Source organism: Ceratotherium simum, chromosome 5 (genome assembly GCF_057802395.1).
Source record: "Ceratotherium simum simum isolate JZ-2026a chromosome 5, ASM5780239v1, whole genome shotgun sequence".
NCBI classification, from domain to species: domain Eukaryota; kingdom Metazoa; phylum Chordata; class Mammalia; order Perissodactyla; family Rhinocerotidae; genus Ceratotherium; species Ceratotherium simum.
This window is the reverse complement of record NC_141904.1, coordinates 87,066,459-87,084,072: the sequence shown is the minus strand read 5'-3', so window position 1 is coordinate 87,084,072 and position 17,614 is coordinate 87,066,459. Positions and strand designations below refer to the sequence as shown.

Below are 17,614 nucleotides of genomic sequence, written 5' to 3'. Positions count from 1 at the left end.
CTCCTCTGAGAAGGATGGAGACGGGCAATCTGGCTCCCACTTCCTCGTGATGGGACGGGAGCACAGAGAGGAGCCAGCTTTGCTGGTTGGAGAAACAGAATTTTCAGAGATAGCGGAAGACAAAAGAATAAGAAGTAAATGCTCCTTCTCCCCACTTCCCGCCCCACCAAAACTTCTATGGCAAAAAGGAGCCAGGAAAGACTGCTCACTCTGGAAGTCTCCCCTCCATCTGCACTGAGGCCCAGGGCCTGGGGAGCTCCTCCATACCGAGGGCTGGCAAAGGGGCGCTGGCACAGCCTCTTGGGTCAATCCAGCAGCAGGTATGAAGACTGAAAACATGCCTGCTCTTGGGTCCGCCAAGCCCCTCCTAGAGGAAGTCGTGTGTGTAAGCAGGTGTGTGAACAAGCGCACTGCCAACGCTGCTGGCAGAGCAAAAACATCCGAAACTCGGTAAATGTCCCTCAGCAGGTGATGGCAAAATAAACCATACCCGTAAACCAGAATGCCACGTGGTGGCCAAAAAGATGAATTTAGAGCTCTAGGTACCAATGTGGGAAAATCTCTAAGATACCAGTGAATGAACCCAACCAAGCCACCCAGGTTTCTCACAGTTTGACTTCTGGAAAAAGAACAACTCCCCAAACAATACCATCATTTCCACTCATAATGAATGACATATGTATGTGAATACAGGGACAAAGTCCTGGAAGGATACACACCATACTGTGCACCCCACCCCCTCGTGAGGGCACAGGGACTGGGAAGGAGGACCCCAGGGGACTGCGGCCCTCATCCGTCACGATTCACACTTTATGAGGAGAACGTGGTAGAGCACACCTTGTGAGATGAAACGTTCATTTTTGAAGGTGATTTCCACTTTGATACACCATGAAAGCCTCATAAAGAAAAAGGAGAGGGAGAAGGGCAGGGACGCCCAGTCCCATCAGCAGATGAGAAGGCTGGGCTCCGAGAGTGACCCGACCTGCCGTGAAGAGTCTAGAGCCGCGCTTCTCCCACTGTGCTCTCGAATGACAGGATGCTCCCGTCCCCAACCCCAGCTGGCCACGGGCTCTGCCCAGCTCTGGCCCCAGCAGGACACATAGGGGGCGCCTGTCCCAGGCAGGAGCTGCCTCAGTTCCGTGACCCCGGCATTATTACTACTTGACCTTGGGCAGGTTGCTTCCCTGTCCTGGACCCCGGTCCCACCAAAAGCTCTGACCTCTGTGTGCCCTTTCACTGTACGTCAGGCATTGTTCTAAGTCTCTTTAGACTTATTTACTCTCATAACTAATCTGAAGCAGGTACTACTATTGTTTTCCTGATTGTACAGATGGGGAAACTGAGGAACAGAGTGGTTAAGAAATTGCCCGTTTGCTAGCGACCTAACTAGTAAGTGGCAAAGCTGGGTTTGAACCTCTCATTCCCTACACTACCTGGCCTCTTGCAAGCTCCTTATTCCTGGGGGCGTCCAAGCAGTGGCCTGGAGACAGAAGACTGGGAAGCTGACCCAGATGACCACCAATGTCCAGGGCCCTAGGACTTCCTGTCTTTACACTGGTCCTGAGCAGGCCAGACCCTCTGTTCTCCCATGCCCCTCTGCCTCCCAGACTCAGAAACCACAGAGTTACTACGCCCCTACTGTGTGGCTGGCACTCTTGCATCTGTGTTCTCATTCAACCCTCCCACAGCCCAGCAGTTGCTATTAATGCTCCCATTTTAGAGATGGGGAAGCTGAGGTCCCATGATGGGAAGTGACTGGCCAGCGGTGACAGCTGGAGGAGGAGATGCAGGTGGTTCCAGAGAAAGGTTTAACAGGGAACTCATCGGTCATGGTGGGAAAGCATCATGGAGTGGGGGACCCTGAGGTACAGCGAGTTGCACAAGCAAGGCCCCCCGCTCTGTCAGCCCTTCAGCTCCTCTGGGCCTGGTACTCAGACCCAATTCCCAGCTTCAGAGTGGGGACCAATCCCTGATGACAACTCTCTCTTTCTGCTCCCAGGCTCCATGACCCCAGTGATGCCCAGAAAAGCCAAAACCCTCTCTCAACAGGCACCAGTAGCTCAAAGCTCCCCTCCAAGGAGTCAAGAGTGCCTTGCTGGGGGACGGGGAGGAGTGGAGAGGTAAGAGGAGGCCACCAGGACTGCAGTGGAGAACACACACACACACAGACACACAACACACACAACACACACACACACACACACACACACACACACACACACACACACACACACACGCTGGGGGACGGGGAGGAGTGGAGAGGTAAGAGGAGGCCACCAGGACTGCAGTGGAGAACACACACACACACACACACACACACACACACACACACACACACACACACACACACACACACACACACACACACACGGAGCCCCTTCCATCACCAGAAGTGTGGCTTTGGGCAAGTTACTTAACCTCTCTGAACCTCTGTGTCCTCGACTGTAAAACAGGGATGATGGTATTGAAGTTGGTGTAAGGAGGATAAGAGATGACAAAGGTGGGAGCATTTAGTGCCAGCAGAGAGCTCACTCTATCTGGAGAGGGAGGAGCAGGGAGAGGAGGGAAGGGGGAGGGCTGAGCAGGGGTGAAGCAGCAGCTAGAGGGAGAAGGAGAGGAGAAGCCTGGTGAGTAGGCCCTGTCAGCATCCCCGCAGCCCTGGGCAGGTAACTGTGGAAACCCTGTGCAGAGAAACAAATGAATTTTTAAAGGGTTTGAAAACACGATGAAAGACACGATGGTTTATAAAATGTTCGGTAAGTGCCAGGCACTTCTGCTGAGTGCTTCCACATGAAGAGTCTTGAAGCAGTGTGACACGCTAACCTAGGCTCGAAGGAGAGGATGACAAGGGGGAGACGGACACAGGACAAGGCGCCTGAAGGAGGTCTGTCAGGTAGGAGGCAGCTGCTCCTCGGCAGACAGGAACGGGCCTGGGAGATGCGGTGGGGAGCATTCAAGCTGGTCTCAACCTTCCTAGCCTGTCTCCCCTGCAGCAGTGGTGCCCCCTGGGGTCTCAGTTCTTGGCCCTCTCACCTCGCGACATTTCCTAGGTGACACCAAGTAACAGCCGTGCCACCCTGGGCAAGTTCTTCACCTCTCTGACTGTTCCTGCAAAAGGGAAACAACTCGTGTTTCCTAGAAGCGGCATGTGGAAGGACTGAGGTCATGGCAGGGAACGGAAGTGAAGCGTGGGCTCACCAGGAGCACCCAACAGCGAGCGTATATAATTACCGCCGTGCCCCACTGCCTGGTGCCCAGGGAGAAGGTCTGGGTCTCCACTGTGACGTGGGCCCTGACTCACCACCCGCCTCCACACAGATAACAGCCCTTCCCTCAGCCCCACCCCCTCAGAGCATCACTGCAGGGCATGGGGAAACCAAGTTTCATTCTAAAACTGTTTTCAGTTAACTCATCTCACTCGTATCCCTTAACTCATCTCACTCTCACGATTCCCACCTCACAGATGAGGAAACTGAGGCCCAGGTGCCCAGGGTCATTAGAATCCAGGTCTGTCTTGATTCAAATCAGGCAGCTCTACTCCACTTCATCCCCAAAGGCTCTGGGAGGCCCCGGACTTCCTCAGACCCAAGAGGACACCATGAGGAGCAGTCACCCTTGCATCCCCAACGCAGGACCCATGTCTGCCGTGCGTCAAAGCCACAGCCCCAGCTGTTCTGTCACTGAGCCTCTGTGTCCAGCTTGGGGCCAGAGGTTTGCAAACAGGTCCTTCCGCACAAGAGGGGACGGAGTGGACCCTTTACCATGCTCTCTCCACTGTCACATCTCTGACCCCCCACATCCCACAGCCCCTCCCCTGGGATGGGGTGCCCTACCTTGTGCGTGAGGCTGGGGTCTCTTGGAGCACTGTCCTCCTCCTCCGAGCTTCCCTGCTCTTCATCCGAGGTGAGGTCCTCTTTGGGGACTGCCGCCGAGATGGGACAGACCTTGTAGGGCTCTGTGTAGGCGCTGGGGTCAGAGTAGAGGAGAGAGAAGGTTAGAGCTCCCTGTCCAGCACAGGCAAAGTGACCAGGCCAGGGGTCCTATTCATGCCATGAGCCATTAACGAGCGCTCTGTGTGCAAAGCTCTGTGCCCTCCATGGGGTCCCAGAAATGAACGAGACCCAGGCACAAACCTCCCTACCTGCCCCCACTCCAGCTATGCTGGCCTTCTTTTAGTTCCCTAACCATGCCAAGCTCTTTGCCACCTCAGTGCTTTTACACATGCTGTCTAAGACAGACTCATCTCCCTGCTGGATATGAGCAGGCTGTGATGCTGAAGGAAGGTACAAATAATTACTACGAGGACAAGAGATGTTCAATCTGACTGGTCTGGCAGTCTGGACTGCCCTGGTCAGACAGCAGGGGTAGTCCTCAAGGCGGCCGTGTCCTCTGGGCCTGAAGAAGGGATGCAATGATATGGTAGACAGAGTCTAGCCCCTAGTCCCAGCCTTGCCATCAGCTACATCACGGACAAAACACAACTCAGGGTATCGGTTTCCACCTAGGCTACTTGGGGATAATGATTCCTATCACAGTTTCTTGGCAGATGCTGTGAGGTCAATGCTTAGAAAGGTGTGATAACAATCTTATATCTATGTAACTATGACCATTATGCAGGCATTGCCATTAATTAATTAAAGAATTTATACACACATTCAGTAAATATTTATTGACTCCCTGTTTTAGGCCAGGCACAGGGCTGGGCAGTGGGCAAAACACTGGTGAATAAAGCAGATATGGTCCCTGTCCTCAGAAAGGGAACAACTAATACATGATCATAAATTGTGATAAGTGAAGGAGAAGGAGGTGCCCTCACAAACAATAACAAGGGGGAACTGTTTAGATAGGTGATGGAGGATTTCTCTGAGGCTGAGACCAGAAGGAGGAGAAGGAGCCTTTTGACAGCATGGGGAAGTGCTCCAGGTAGAGAAGCAGCATGTGTAAAGGCACTGAGGCAGCAAAGAGCTTGGCGTGTGACACAAACTAACCTGGAGCAGAAGCAGCCTCCTCTCTCTGACTTCTAAACCATCCCCACAGAGGAGGCTCTGGCCCAATCACAACAGCTTCCTTGCTCTGCTCCCTGCTCCCAGCCTCCCCCTCCACACAACAGAGTCATTGTTCTGCCATCGAGATTGGGCCATGCTCCTCTCCTACTCAAAAACCTTCAATGGCTCCCTCATGCCATTGGCAATGTGGTCCCAGATGAGTTCTCACAAAACTTCTCTCATACTCAAAATCCAGGCATCTGGTCTTACTAAATTCTTATTATATGCTTATTCCTGCCCTTGGGAATGCGAGGATGAGACGCTGGAAGGACGGACGGATGGGTGGGAGGAGAGAAGGGAGCATCCACTTACTGGAGTGGCTGGGGCTCCTAGCCCAGGCCTTACGCAGGCAGGGGGCACCCCCTGCCTCAGGCCCTGGTCCAGCGAGGGGGAAGCATGGCTGGGGAGGGGGACATCAGGAGAGGGGAAACTGAGCCTTAGGTTACATCTGAGCTAGGGATCCATCCTGGAGCTCCTTCTCAACCATCGCAGGAGCCAGAACCCTGGATATCTATCCCCAGAACACTGGGAGCCCAAGAAACAAGAGCAGGATGGGCATCCCCTGGTCCACATGGGGGCCCTGAGGCCAGAGAGATCAGGGACAAGGTGGCCTGTGATGGTGGGGCCTGTTCCTGCCTGGGCTTCCCTGACATAATGTATGGGGGGTGCGGGCGGGTTGTAGCTGTGTAATCTGTGTGCAGAGGCACAAACTGAGTCCTGACCCAGGCTGAGCCTTGACCCTACACCCCAGGCTGAGCCAAGATCCACTCTACTCTCCAACTGGCTACGCTTCTGGTCAGACCTCCTCCTTCTTCCTTTTCAAAAATTATCTTGTTGGCCTTTTCTTTCAAACTATGAGAGCAAACGACGTATTCTGTGACGAGCCGTATACCACCGAGGTGGACAAAGGCGTGCTAGGGCCTCCCCTCCCAGGACCACCCTACACCTCCTTCACTCCCCATCACCACCCCTTAGGGGCCACCAGTTCCCTCCTCTACGGAGCTGTCCCCAGCCTCAGGGTCAGGAACACCACACATGCTCAGCGAGCTCAGAACCATGTTCAAGGAAGTGACTGCATGGATCAGTCTCCCTGAGCTCCAGCTCCCCTCCTTCCACAGCCACTGGCATCAATTTGCAGCCATGTGTCCAGCAGACAGGGAGCAGAGCCTGTTCTCCCTCCAGGAGGAATGGCCACCTCGGGCCCCAAAAGGAGCCCATTACCGCTGTCAGGATAACCAGCAATGCTGAGGGACGGAGCAGTTAACTGTGCCCCTGGACCACTCCTCCTCCTCACCAAGGAAAAGGAGTATGTGCCAGGCCTTTCCTAGAATGTGCTGTGAAGGAGGAAAGGATTCCCAGCCAAGCCTCCCACTGGGTGAAGGGCGTCACCATCCTCCCAGGCAGCAAGCCAGAAACGTGGGCATCTCCGTGCATAGCCAGCCGCTACTGAAGCATTAAACCCTTCCCCAATCTACCTTTACATATCTCCCGACTCCACTCGCATCTCTACCACAGCCTCTGTGGTCCAAGCCATCTCTTGCCTGGACATCCGTAACAGCTGCCTTCCTCTTCTCTCCCATTCCTGACTGCCCTCCAATCTGTTCTCCACCCAGCCTCCAGAAGGACCTTCTCGAAACCCAACCTCCTCGTGTCACCCTTTTGCTTAAACTGTTCACGGATATTCCAGCGCTGGTGGGATGTGGCCCCAACGGCTCAGCCATCGGCAAGGCTCTGCTCGATCTGGGGTGTGGGAAGCTGGGTGTCCTCAGGCCCTGATGCCGCAGGAAGTCTCCCCAGCATCAGATGCTGCCGGGCATCACGGAACCGGGGGCTCTGCTTCAAGCCAAGCAGAGGGTGGGATTCCACAGACCAGAGTCGTGGGTGACACTGGGGCGAGAGCTCATGGAAGCCAAACCCCCAGAGAGGGGGAGCAGCTGGCTCAAGGTCACGTGGCAAATCTGGGCCAACACCCATGGCCTGAGAAGACGCCTCTCCCTATGCGTGATCCCGTTGCAGAGACATGAAAACAGAGCCCTGTCAGGTTCCCTCAGTGCACTGACGAGTGGAGCCAGGTCTCAGGTTGCAAGGGCAAAAGGGGGCTTTGGTTTTGTTGTTGTGCTATTATTTTATTTTCAAGAAGCGGCCAAGTGCAGAGATTAGAGCTTACACTCCCGAGTCAGACTGTCCGGGTTCAGATCTGGCTCTGCCATTTACTGGCCATATTTAACCTCTCCCAGTCTCAGTGGTACCTAATTCACTGAGCTGTTGGGAGGATTCAATGAGTTAAATAACACACAACACTTAGAACAGTGCCCAACACATCATAACTTGATAAATGTTAGCTCTCTTCATCACCAGCTCGGCCCTACCTGCATACAGATAGTCTATTATTTACCTATTGCTGTCTATAAGGCAACTCATTTTTAACATCTGCTCCCTACTATGGTCACCCCCTAAGGAATAATACCTGTGAAGTCACTGTGTATTCTCATAACACTTCAAAATCTATAGTTTGAACTAATCTATAACGTTGACTCCAATGATCTTGTTCACCATCGGAGATGCCCAGACGTCCCAGAGATAAACCCAGTCACCTCTGACCCCCCAACCGTCTGTCCTCAATACAACCTCAGCTTTGGCCAGAAACGGGGCCCATGCTCTTTTTAATCTACTTCTTCCTCCGACTTCTGTTTTCTGGAAAGATCACTAAAATGGAAGTCAGGAGACAAGAGTTCCGGTGCTCTGATGATATTTCTGGCTCATTTATTTCAATGTCCTATTTAGTGGCTGCGAGCACAACAAATGGGGGTAAATTGCCATTAAAAACATGCTTTCACAACATAAAAGAGCAAGAATAATCCAGTGCCTTTGCAGATTCAACGAAAGCTGTAGCGACAGACCTTATCCTAGACAGAAGTCATTAGTTACATTAGCAAATTAAAATATTCTAAGACCACAAGTGTCAACAGAGCTGACCCTACAGATCCTTGATATTTGCTACCAGGCTGATCTTCAAATACAGGGGAAGGAAAGACCTCCAAGAAATGTTTTATTAACAACTTCTGCCCAAATGCTCTGACAGGCCCTGGAAGAACTTGTGTCCTGGGTGAGTGACCACTTCTTCCCCTGGGGAAACAGACTGGGAACACTTGCACATTGCATCCATTTCCCCAGTCTGTCAACATAAACCTCTGAGATGGGTCCTTCATACAGGACGGTCTAAGGATGGCTACAAGGCTATATTTTTGGCTATCTATTACCTGTCTCTTGGCTTTTCAGTCATTCAAAAAATACCTATTAAGGGGCCTGCCCAGTGGCGTGGTGGTTGAGGTCATGCACTCTGCTTTGGTGGCCCAGGGTTCGCAGGTTCAGATCCTGGACGCAGATCTACGCATGGCTTATCAGGCCATGCTGTGGCAAGCATCCCATATAAAGTAGAGGAAGATGGGCACAGATGTTAGCCCAGGGCCAATCTTCCTCAGCAAAAAGAGGAGGATTGGCAACAGATGTTAGGTCAGGGCTAACCTTCCTCACAAAAGAAAAAAAGAAACCCACCTATTAAGAGCCCTCTGTGCTCCAGACTCTGTGCTGTAGGTACTGGTAATACAGTGGTAAGCAAACAGTGATTGTCTTTGTTCTATGGCCTCTCTAGTCAAGACACCCATTATAATCATAACTAAGTGAGGTGGTGTCTCCAAACAGCTTCTGTGAACACACCAATATGCTGCATATGAGAAAGCCATCTAACCCAACCACCTACCCATCTATATACTCTTTCATCCACTCACCTATCCATCCACTCACCCACCCATCTCTCCCTCCCTCCTCTACTCCCTCCATCCACCCACCCATTCATCTATCCAACTACCCATCCCCTCACCCATCCATGCCTCCATCCACCCACCCATCCTTCCATCTACCCACCCAGCTATCCAGCCATCCAATCATCCATCCTTCCAGCCACCCATTCCCTCACTCATCTATTCAACAAATATGGATCAGCACCTACTTCAAGGAGCTAACACGTGGAGGAAGAAAGATGACTAAAGCACTCTCTCTGGCCTCAAAGAAAGCACAGTGCAAAGTGCTAGGTAAGAGGGTGGACTCTGAAGTCAGACTGTTGTGAATCCCAGCTCTACCACTTCAAGCAAGTTACTCAACTTTTCCATGCCTCAGGTTTTTGTTTTTTTCAATCTTAAAATCTTTAAATCAGGGGTGATGAAACATGCCAGGGAAGACAGGCATAAGGGCCAGGCAGTCAGCCCTGTAAGTCTGGAGACCAAGTGGCCTAGAACTTTGGCAACAGACAGAAGAGAGTCACTGTGTGACCTCACGCCAGGCACCCAACCTCTCTGTTTCTTATTTGTAAAGCGGGGATGACTATGTAGGTTCATTGTGAGACTAAATGAGAGCACGATGGTGAAAGCAGCCATTGCCTGGCATGCAGTAGGTCCTTTCTGGCCAGCCCAGAAAGGCCTGCAGAAAGGCCAAGTTCTAAAGCCCCAGACTAGTCTCCACGGAGCTGTCCTCCCTCTGGGTTGACTTGTGCTTTAAAGAGAACATCAATTATAGCTGCCCAGAGCTCGTTACCTTAAACGACCCTCCAAAGGAGCACAGTCCTTGCCAGCAGCCGAGAGTCGTAAAAGGACACGTGCGTCCACGTGGGGGGATGAGCACTCTGTAACTCGTCCCCAGGGCTGTCCAACGCTGCCCATTAAATCCTGTCCTATGTGACACTCGCTGGGAGCCATAACCCCGAGCACAGCCAAAATGGCCCAGTAACTCACAAAAAAGGAACACCTCCCCCACGGGGAACCTCTCAGCGGGCGCTCTGTCCCTGAGCTCCATCCTTGCTGTGTGGTGCGCGTGAAGGAGGCCAGATTGCATATGTGACATCCTTTGGCTCCTCTGAGATAGGCTGGGGCCTTTCTGAAGCCTGCCAGCTCAGCGGGGAGGGGCAGGGGGCTTCAAGGTGGAGCTCTCTGAGAGCTGGAAAGTTTGAGATGGAGGAGGCAGGATGGCTGCTTCGGCGAATATGACTATCCTAATTAGCAGAGCAGTTGGAAGATCTTGGAAGTGGATGGAGGGGAGGGCTGGGTACAAAATCAGAGATTTCCAAACCCTCAGACATTCAGTCCTGTCCTTTGCCTACTTCCCATACTCCCAATCCCCTGGCACCTTCGGAGTTCACTCAAAGGATCCCTCCAGGCCTTCCCCAGGTGGCACCTCCTGCTGATACTTCCTTGTCACTCAAAACTGATGCCTCCCCACTCTCAAAGGGACACTGAGGTTTTCAAAGATACAGATATCATCTGCACTGTAACTAGAACCTTCAATCTGATAGAGTGGAAAGAGCCCAAGAGGATGGGGGTCAGAGACTTGGGAGTCCCAGATTCACCACCAACCCACTGCACGATCTGGGCTATGTGACCGCCCTGGTGGGCCTCAGTTTCCACATCTGTAAAATGGAGGCGGAGAAACAAAACACCCAGAGATGTGAAACCGCGAGTGGAGACCAGACTGCACGTATCCTGTGGCCTGGGGGCCAGGCTCTGAGAGCAGCTGCCTGCCTGCAGCCTCCTCACTTCTGGAGTGAGGCTCTGCTTCGTTCCCTCTTGGAGGGAACACACCCCGCACCCAGGGTCAGCCAAGGGATAGTGTTCGTAATGGTTCCCAGAAACACGATGGAAGGAGAGGCTTCTCTAAAACTCAATTTCCACTTTCACTAAGTAAAAACAGAAGTACATCCTTGCTCTCTGACCTGTGACAACCCCACCCCTCCTCTTAAAACACAGTGTCATTGGTTTTACAGGGATTTGTTTTCTTGTTATAACAGCTTGAGATATAATTCACATACCATAAAATTTATCCTTTTAAAGTGTGCAATTCATTGCTTTTTAGTATATTCACAGAGTTGTGCAACCATCACCACCATCTAATTTTAGAACATTTTCATCAACCCAAAAAGAAACTCCATACCTTTTAGCAGTCAGTCACGTTCCTCCCTCCCCCCAATCCCTGGAAGCCACTAATCTACTTTCTGTCTCTAAAGATTTGCCTAATCTAGACATTTCATATAAATGGAATCATATAATATGTGGCCTTTTGTGTCTGGCTTCTTTCACTCAGCATCATGTTGTCAAGGTTCATCCATGTAATAGCACGTATCAGCACTTCATTCCTTTTTATGGCCAAATAATATTCCACTGCATGGTTGTATCACATTTTAACCATTCACCTGTTGATAAACATATGGCTTGTTTCCACTTTTTGGCTATTATCAATAACGCTACTATGAACATTCATGTACAAGTCTTTGTGTGGACATGTGTTTTCATTTCTCTTGGGTATATAGCTAGGAACGGAATTGCTGAGTTATAGGGTAACTCTTTTGATTAACATTTTGAGGAACTGCCAGACTGTTTTCCATAGTGCTGCATCATTTTACATTCCCACTGGCAGTGTTGAGGGTTCCAATTTCCCCGCACCCTTGTCAGCACTTATTATTGTCTGTCTTTTTTATTTTAGCCATCCTAGTGGGTTTGAAGTGGTTTTATGGGGATTCCAAGGAACTCTGTCTTCCTTGATTCCAGGTCAGCTTCCTCCCACCCCAAGCAAACACTACTGCTTTTCCTAGCCAAAGAGAAACATAATTCTAAGTAGGAAGGCATTCTTTTCAGATGACCAATTGAGGTTCAGGGGTCTAAGGAAAAAAAATTATTATTAGAAGATCTTCAGAATCCTCACAAAATGATAGACTAATATAAAGAGGTAACATATACGAAACATCGTAAGCCAGAGCCCCAAACCCAGTGTAGTGGTCCCTCAGGTTCTACTTCGGGAAACAGTAACTGCCTTATGCAACTGGGGGCCCGATGCAGGCTGCAGAGGAAGAGTCCTGCTTTTCTGGCCTTGGCAGTAGCCGCACTGCTGGCATGTGGGCCTGGCCTCGCTTTGACCACTGGCCCTAGCATTTTGGCCATGTCTGGGAACACAGGAGAGGATAATGATACAGGGGACATGGGTTGAAATTCCACCTCCTGAGGTCAGGACCCAGCTGCTACTTGGCAGCCCAATGACCCTCGGTCAGTTGCTTAACCTCCCTGCCTCAGTTTCCTCATCTGTTTATGAGATGAGTTTATGAGCTGATGTACAGGAATGAGGCAGATGGACTGCTCAGCACAGTGCCTGGCGGTTTCATTTGCTACAATCAGTTTGAGCTCAAGGCCAGGGCTGAATGAATCAGGCAGAGCTCCTCAAGGTCTTCCAGACCTGGGTTCTAGTCCCACCTCTGCCACCAGCTTGCTGTGTGACACCAGGTGGACCCCTACCTCTCTCTGGGCCTCAGTTTCCTCACCTATAAAATAAGAGAGTTAGAGGACTCGGAAGACCCTTCCCTCTGTGATGTTCTGGGATGCTATATCCAAAGCGGCCCCTTGCGAAGCGGAGGAATTTTGTCCTAGTGATTCCTGCCACCTCTCTGGCATTGTCAACCATCATATACAGCCAAACCACCAACTCACTGGCCCATGCACATCTCTGTACCTTCCCATCTCTGTGCCTCCCCATCTCTGTGCCTCTTCCAAGGCTGTTCCAGAATTCCTGCCTGCCTACCCCTCTACTTGCCCCCCAAGGTCTACCCACACACCACCTCTTCCAGGAAGCCTCCATCTCTCCAGCTGGAAGGGGCTCCCACCATGGTCTACATTTTGTGACTGCAGTTATCTACGCTCCCGTATTAGCTCCCCATCAATCACAGGACTGAGGATGGGACTCAGAGGTTTGCTATGCATTTGTGTCCTCCATGAGCACACAGTAGGTGCTCAACAAATATGTGTGGAACAAGTGTCCTGCCCCAGCTCATTTATCTGACTTCCATCAGCCTGTCAGTGAGGGCCTCTCTCTGTCCCTGCACACATGGCCCAGGGCCCGGCACACAGCAGGTGCTCCACAACTTTGGTGGAAATGGCACGGCAGGCGCTGCCACCACTGAGAACGCTGCGGTAGCCAAGTCTTAATGGATAAATGAGCTTTTTTGCTAATTAGGCTATTATTTTATATTACTTCTAATGTACTGGGGGTGGGGGTTGGGAGAGGCGCCCCAAGGCCTGGATGTGGTTCATCCACAGGTTCAGTGGATGCTGAGACTGGTGGCTGGGGTTGCCTCAGTCTCCTCCCCTGCAAGATGGGCTCCACGGCCGTCAGTCCTGAGACCCCAAAGCAGAAGGAAACGGACACATCTTTCTCCTGTCATCTCTGCTCTGGGATTCAGAGTGAGCCAGACCATAGGGGAGGCGGGAGGGGTCGGAGAGCCACTGCTGCCATCTCGGGAAGCTGGAGAGGATGCGGTGGCTGGAGATTCATGAAGAGCACTATAACCTTATAACCACACACCACATCTGAACCTGCCAGGAGCTATGAGAGGGGTTGTTTGTGGTTTCTATGTGTAGTGGTCTGAAAAACGATCCCCTTTTCACACCCCTCCCTTCCACATGGACACAGCCAGCCATGAATAATAGGAGCAGCAGCAGCAGTGGCGATAGTAGAAGCAGAAGCCAATGATTTTGGGTGCCCACTATGTGCCAGAAGAATGCCTTATGCATTCTTCTCAACCACTGTTTCCCGCAGGTAGCAACATGCCCATTTTACAGATCGAGAAACAGGCTAGACAGGGTAAGCGCAGAGCTGGGATCTGAACACAGGACTCCAGCCTCACTGGTAACCCACACCGCTTCTACCAGCAGCAGCAGCTAAGGTTCACTGAGCACTGAGCTGAGCACACCTCACAGATTATGCTGTCTGATCCTCTCAACCACTTAATGAGGCCAACACCGTCATCATCTCCATTTTCCTTCTGAGGAAACAGGCTCTGTGAGGTGAAACAACCTGCCCAAGGTCCACTCTGCTATCGCTCTCCCATCAACTTCTCCCAGACAGAACCACCCACAGATCACCTGCGGCTGGACCCACTCATTAGACACGTTCATCCACCGGGTTCACTGCTGCCCTCTCTGTGCCAGGGAGACAGACGTGAAAATGTGCGAGAGGTGCTGGGACACACAGGAGCGTCCACCGTGCAACTGGCACGAGGGCAGGACGGCCCAGGCCTTTCTGACACACATGGACGCAGGGGTCTCGTGTGGCTGGAGTGGGACGCCTGGATGGGGGGACACAGAGGGAACCAACCACACAGAGCCAGACAGAGACGAACACACTAAGGCTCGGACCCAGAAGCGGAGGTGACATAGGCAAGGACGACACACCTGGACCCAGACACACAACCACACACTCTCGTCACAGGGCTCAGTTCTTGTTGAACTCCATCTGCCTCCTTCACTCCACACAGGGAGGAGGCTCACAGAAACGCTGCCCTTTCCAAAGGCCTCTGAGATTCTGTAAATCCACCCTGCTTTCCGAGGGCAGGGACTGTCAGCCGAGAACAGACACCCAGGAAGTGTCTGCTGACCCGACCCCCTCACACTGTCCAGGACCCAGCGACCCTGGCTGACGGATTCTCCTTTCCAGGCCCAGTTCCAACCTCACCTCCTACTCCAGGAAGCCTTCCCTGACCACTGAGGCAGGTCTACCATGAAGCTAATGAGGCTTAGGCTAATGCAGCTTCAGGCCCCACACCTGCATGGGTCCCCTTCAAGGCTCTGCAGATTACTTTATATTCTTAATTATATGTTCTTTTTCTTAAAGAGACCCCTCACATTGCATAAGCTTCAGAATCTGCCCTTGCCCGACCACACCTGCTTGCAGAGGCCCTGCGCCCCTCCACACGCCTGTGTGTCCACCGACACCCCGCCTGTGCTTGTGGCCTTGGCTTTCCACGGGTTCTCTCCCCTCACTGAACTGTGAGCTCCGCGCTCGCACAGGACTCTGCACATAGCAGGTACTCGACGAACGCCTGCTGGTTTTAACGATGCGCGGGGGAAGCACCGCCAGCCAGGTCCCTGTGGACGTCTGAGAACACACTCAGGTGTGGCACGTACCAAACTCAGGGCTGCCCTCCCCAGCACGGGCACAGCAGTTCATGGTGGATGGAGGGCCCGTGGTTTGCACTGTCTCACCTGACGCATCCCACGTTTGTTGACTGTCCACTCCGTGCCTGGCTCTGGGGACACAGAGGTGAACGAGATACCCCTTATTGCCCTTGAGGCGCTCACAGCAAATGGGAAAGCAGACAAACAGGAGACGGGGTGCTGAGTGCTAGGAGGAAGCAGCCCAGAAAAGGGACCCCTAAACCTGTGTGTGGTGGGGAGGGCATCATGGGAGGGCTCTGGCCCAGAGTGAGACCTGAGCCGAGTCTGAAGGTCAAGCAGAAGACAAAAGGGTGGTGGGGAGAACATTCCAGGGAAGTTCACGCAAAGGTACAGAGGGGCGAAATGTGGGGCATGGGGGGGACCATAATTATCCACTATGAGATAAGGAGGGCTGGGAGAAGTGGCCGGCGAGGTGACCGGGGTCTCAAATGCAGGGCCAGGGCACCTGGACTGTGTATCCCAGGGCAATGGGGAGCCAGCGAAAGGTCTAGCCAGGGGAAGGACCCGATCGGTCGTGCTCCCTGGAGAGTTCACCCTGGCCACTTGTGAACAGCAATGGGAGGGAGCCACACTGGAGGTTGGGAGACCAGAGAAAGCTGGCCACGGTCCCAGGTGGGGACGGCGAGGTGTGGGCTCAGGCAAGGCTGTGGAACGAAGAGGGGGGTGTGGGAAACAACAAACCAGTACCCTCACTTCATAGACGAGAAAACCAAGGCTCTGCGAAGCTGGGGGATTCACTCAGGGTGACCCAGCTGGCAAGTGGCAGACCCAAGACTTAAATTCAGGTCTTCCATCCCCAAACAGAACCCTTATCTCTTAAAGAGTGAAACCGGGTATGTAAAAGCAACTAACACAGTGCCTGACACCTGGCATGGATTCAACGAATGTTAGTTCCCTTCCCAATTCTTATTCCGGCTTTAAAAAATAACCCGCACTCCCAGGATAGTCAACACAGGGCCCAGTCTTACAAAATTTCAATCTACACACACTTCCCGTGGAACATTTCTGTGGCATAAGTGAAGCCAGCCTGTACTCCCAGCTTACAGGCTGAGCAGTGCTGGCCTGTTCTTTTCCCATGTTGCTTCTCACAGCTGGGCTGTGGGCTCCCTGAGGGCGTGAGGGAAGTTTGTTAGGGCTGCGGCAAGTCACCCAGTTAACAGGTGGGGAAACTGAGGTCCAGAGGAGGAAGGACTGGAGTCAGATCTCCTGTCACCCAGCTCAGTGCTCTTCCCACAGCTCCCAGGAGCCTCCCTGGGGAGGAGGGGGTCAGGGGGCCGGGGGTCTTGGAGGCCTGCCGCGTGTGGCAGCCTTGCGGGGAAGAGGGGAGTGGAGGGGCAGGGCCGCCTGGGAAGTGGGACTTTTCCTTCAAAAAAAAAGGCCTCGTCTCGTTCTTGGAGTGGGAAGAGGGGCACCCGCCGTCAGTGCCACCGCTGCCCAGACGCATCTTCAGGGCTTGCCGTGGCCCGCTGCCCCTCCTCCACCCACCTCCCAGGCCTTGTCCCGCATTTCCTGTAAACACCGACACTTCCTCCCCGGGGGAGGCCTGGCAGCGCTGGGGCCACACCCGGTCGGCCTGCCAGCCCAGCACACAATGGCTGGCCCGGGCTGGAGCTGACCACTCCACACCCCAGGCCTTCCCTGCGACCCAGAGAAATGCCACCCTTTGCTAGAGCTGGACAGTCCACTGCCCCCACGCCCAAGGAGGGCAAAGTAAGGCTCAGGAGGTGGGAAGGAAAGAAGTCTGCCCCAGGCTGCAAAGCAGCTCTGCAGCAAAACACAGGGTCACATGTCACATCTCGCTCATCTCTGCACCCCAGCATCTCCCACGCTGACTCCCGCATGTCAAGTCCCTGAAGCGGGACAGCAGGGAGGAGCACAGACTGGAGCCAGCCCGCCTGAACTTCCCAAGCCTGGTTCTCTGCTACTGACCAGCAACGCAACCTGGGCAAGTTTTCTGTGCCTCAGTTTTCTCCTCTGTAAAATGGGGAGAGTAATAGTACGGTCTCCCCAGGTTTTTGTGGGGATGTAATGAGTTGACATATACGTATAAAGCACCTAGGACAGTGCCTGGAACATAACTGTTTACTGAAAGCTCCAGCCAGGACGGACCCAGGCCTCCAGGCCATAGTCCACCAGGGATGCATTCTGGCATTGGATTTCCAACCTCAAAATAGTTCAGAGTTAGAAGGGCTGTTCCGGGCGTGAGGAGACTTGTTCTGCCAGTAACTTACCCTATGACCTTGGGCAAAGCCAGTTCCCTCCTCTGTGCCTCAGTTTCCTCATCTGTCGGATGGGAACTGAAGTCCCTGCTCTGCCTACCTCGTGGGTTGTTGAAGATCAAACGAGACAGTAGGCAGGAACGCAAGTGGACGTGTTAGTGTTCCAGGTAGGGGCCGGCATTCCCAGACAAATCATCGCAGAATCTCCCCTTCAGCAACCCCCACTCTGGAGGCCTTTCTTGGCACAGTGTTAACACCACGGCCACACTGAGAGCTTCCTGCTTACCCACCGCAGGCACACGCC

At 52.9% G+C, this 17,614-nt stretch overlaps 1 protein-coding gene across 1 annotated transcript in view; it reads right to left on the bottom strand.

The window, feature by feature from the left end:
- The window catches only part of FGD5 (FYVE, RhoGEF and PH domain containing 5), a 117,714-nt gene that overhangs the window by 63,449 nt on the left and 36,651 nt on the right, over positions 1–17,614 (bottom strand). The window contains 1 exon segment of the mRNA XM_004442430.3: positions 3,834–3,966. Coding sequence (XP_004442487.3) covers positions 3,834–3,966 — 133 coding nt within the window.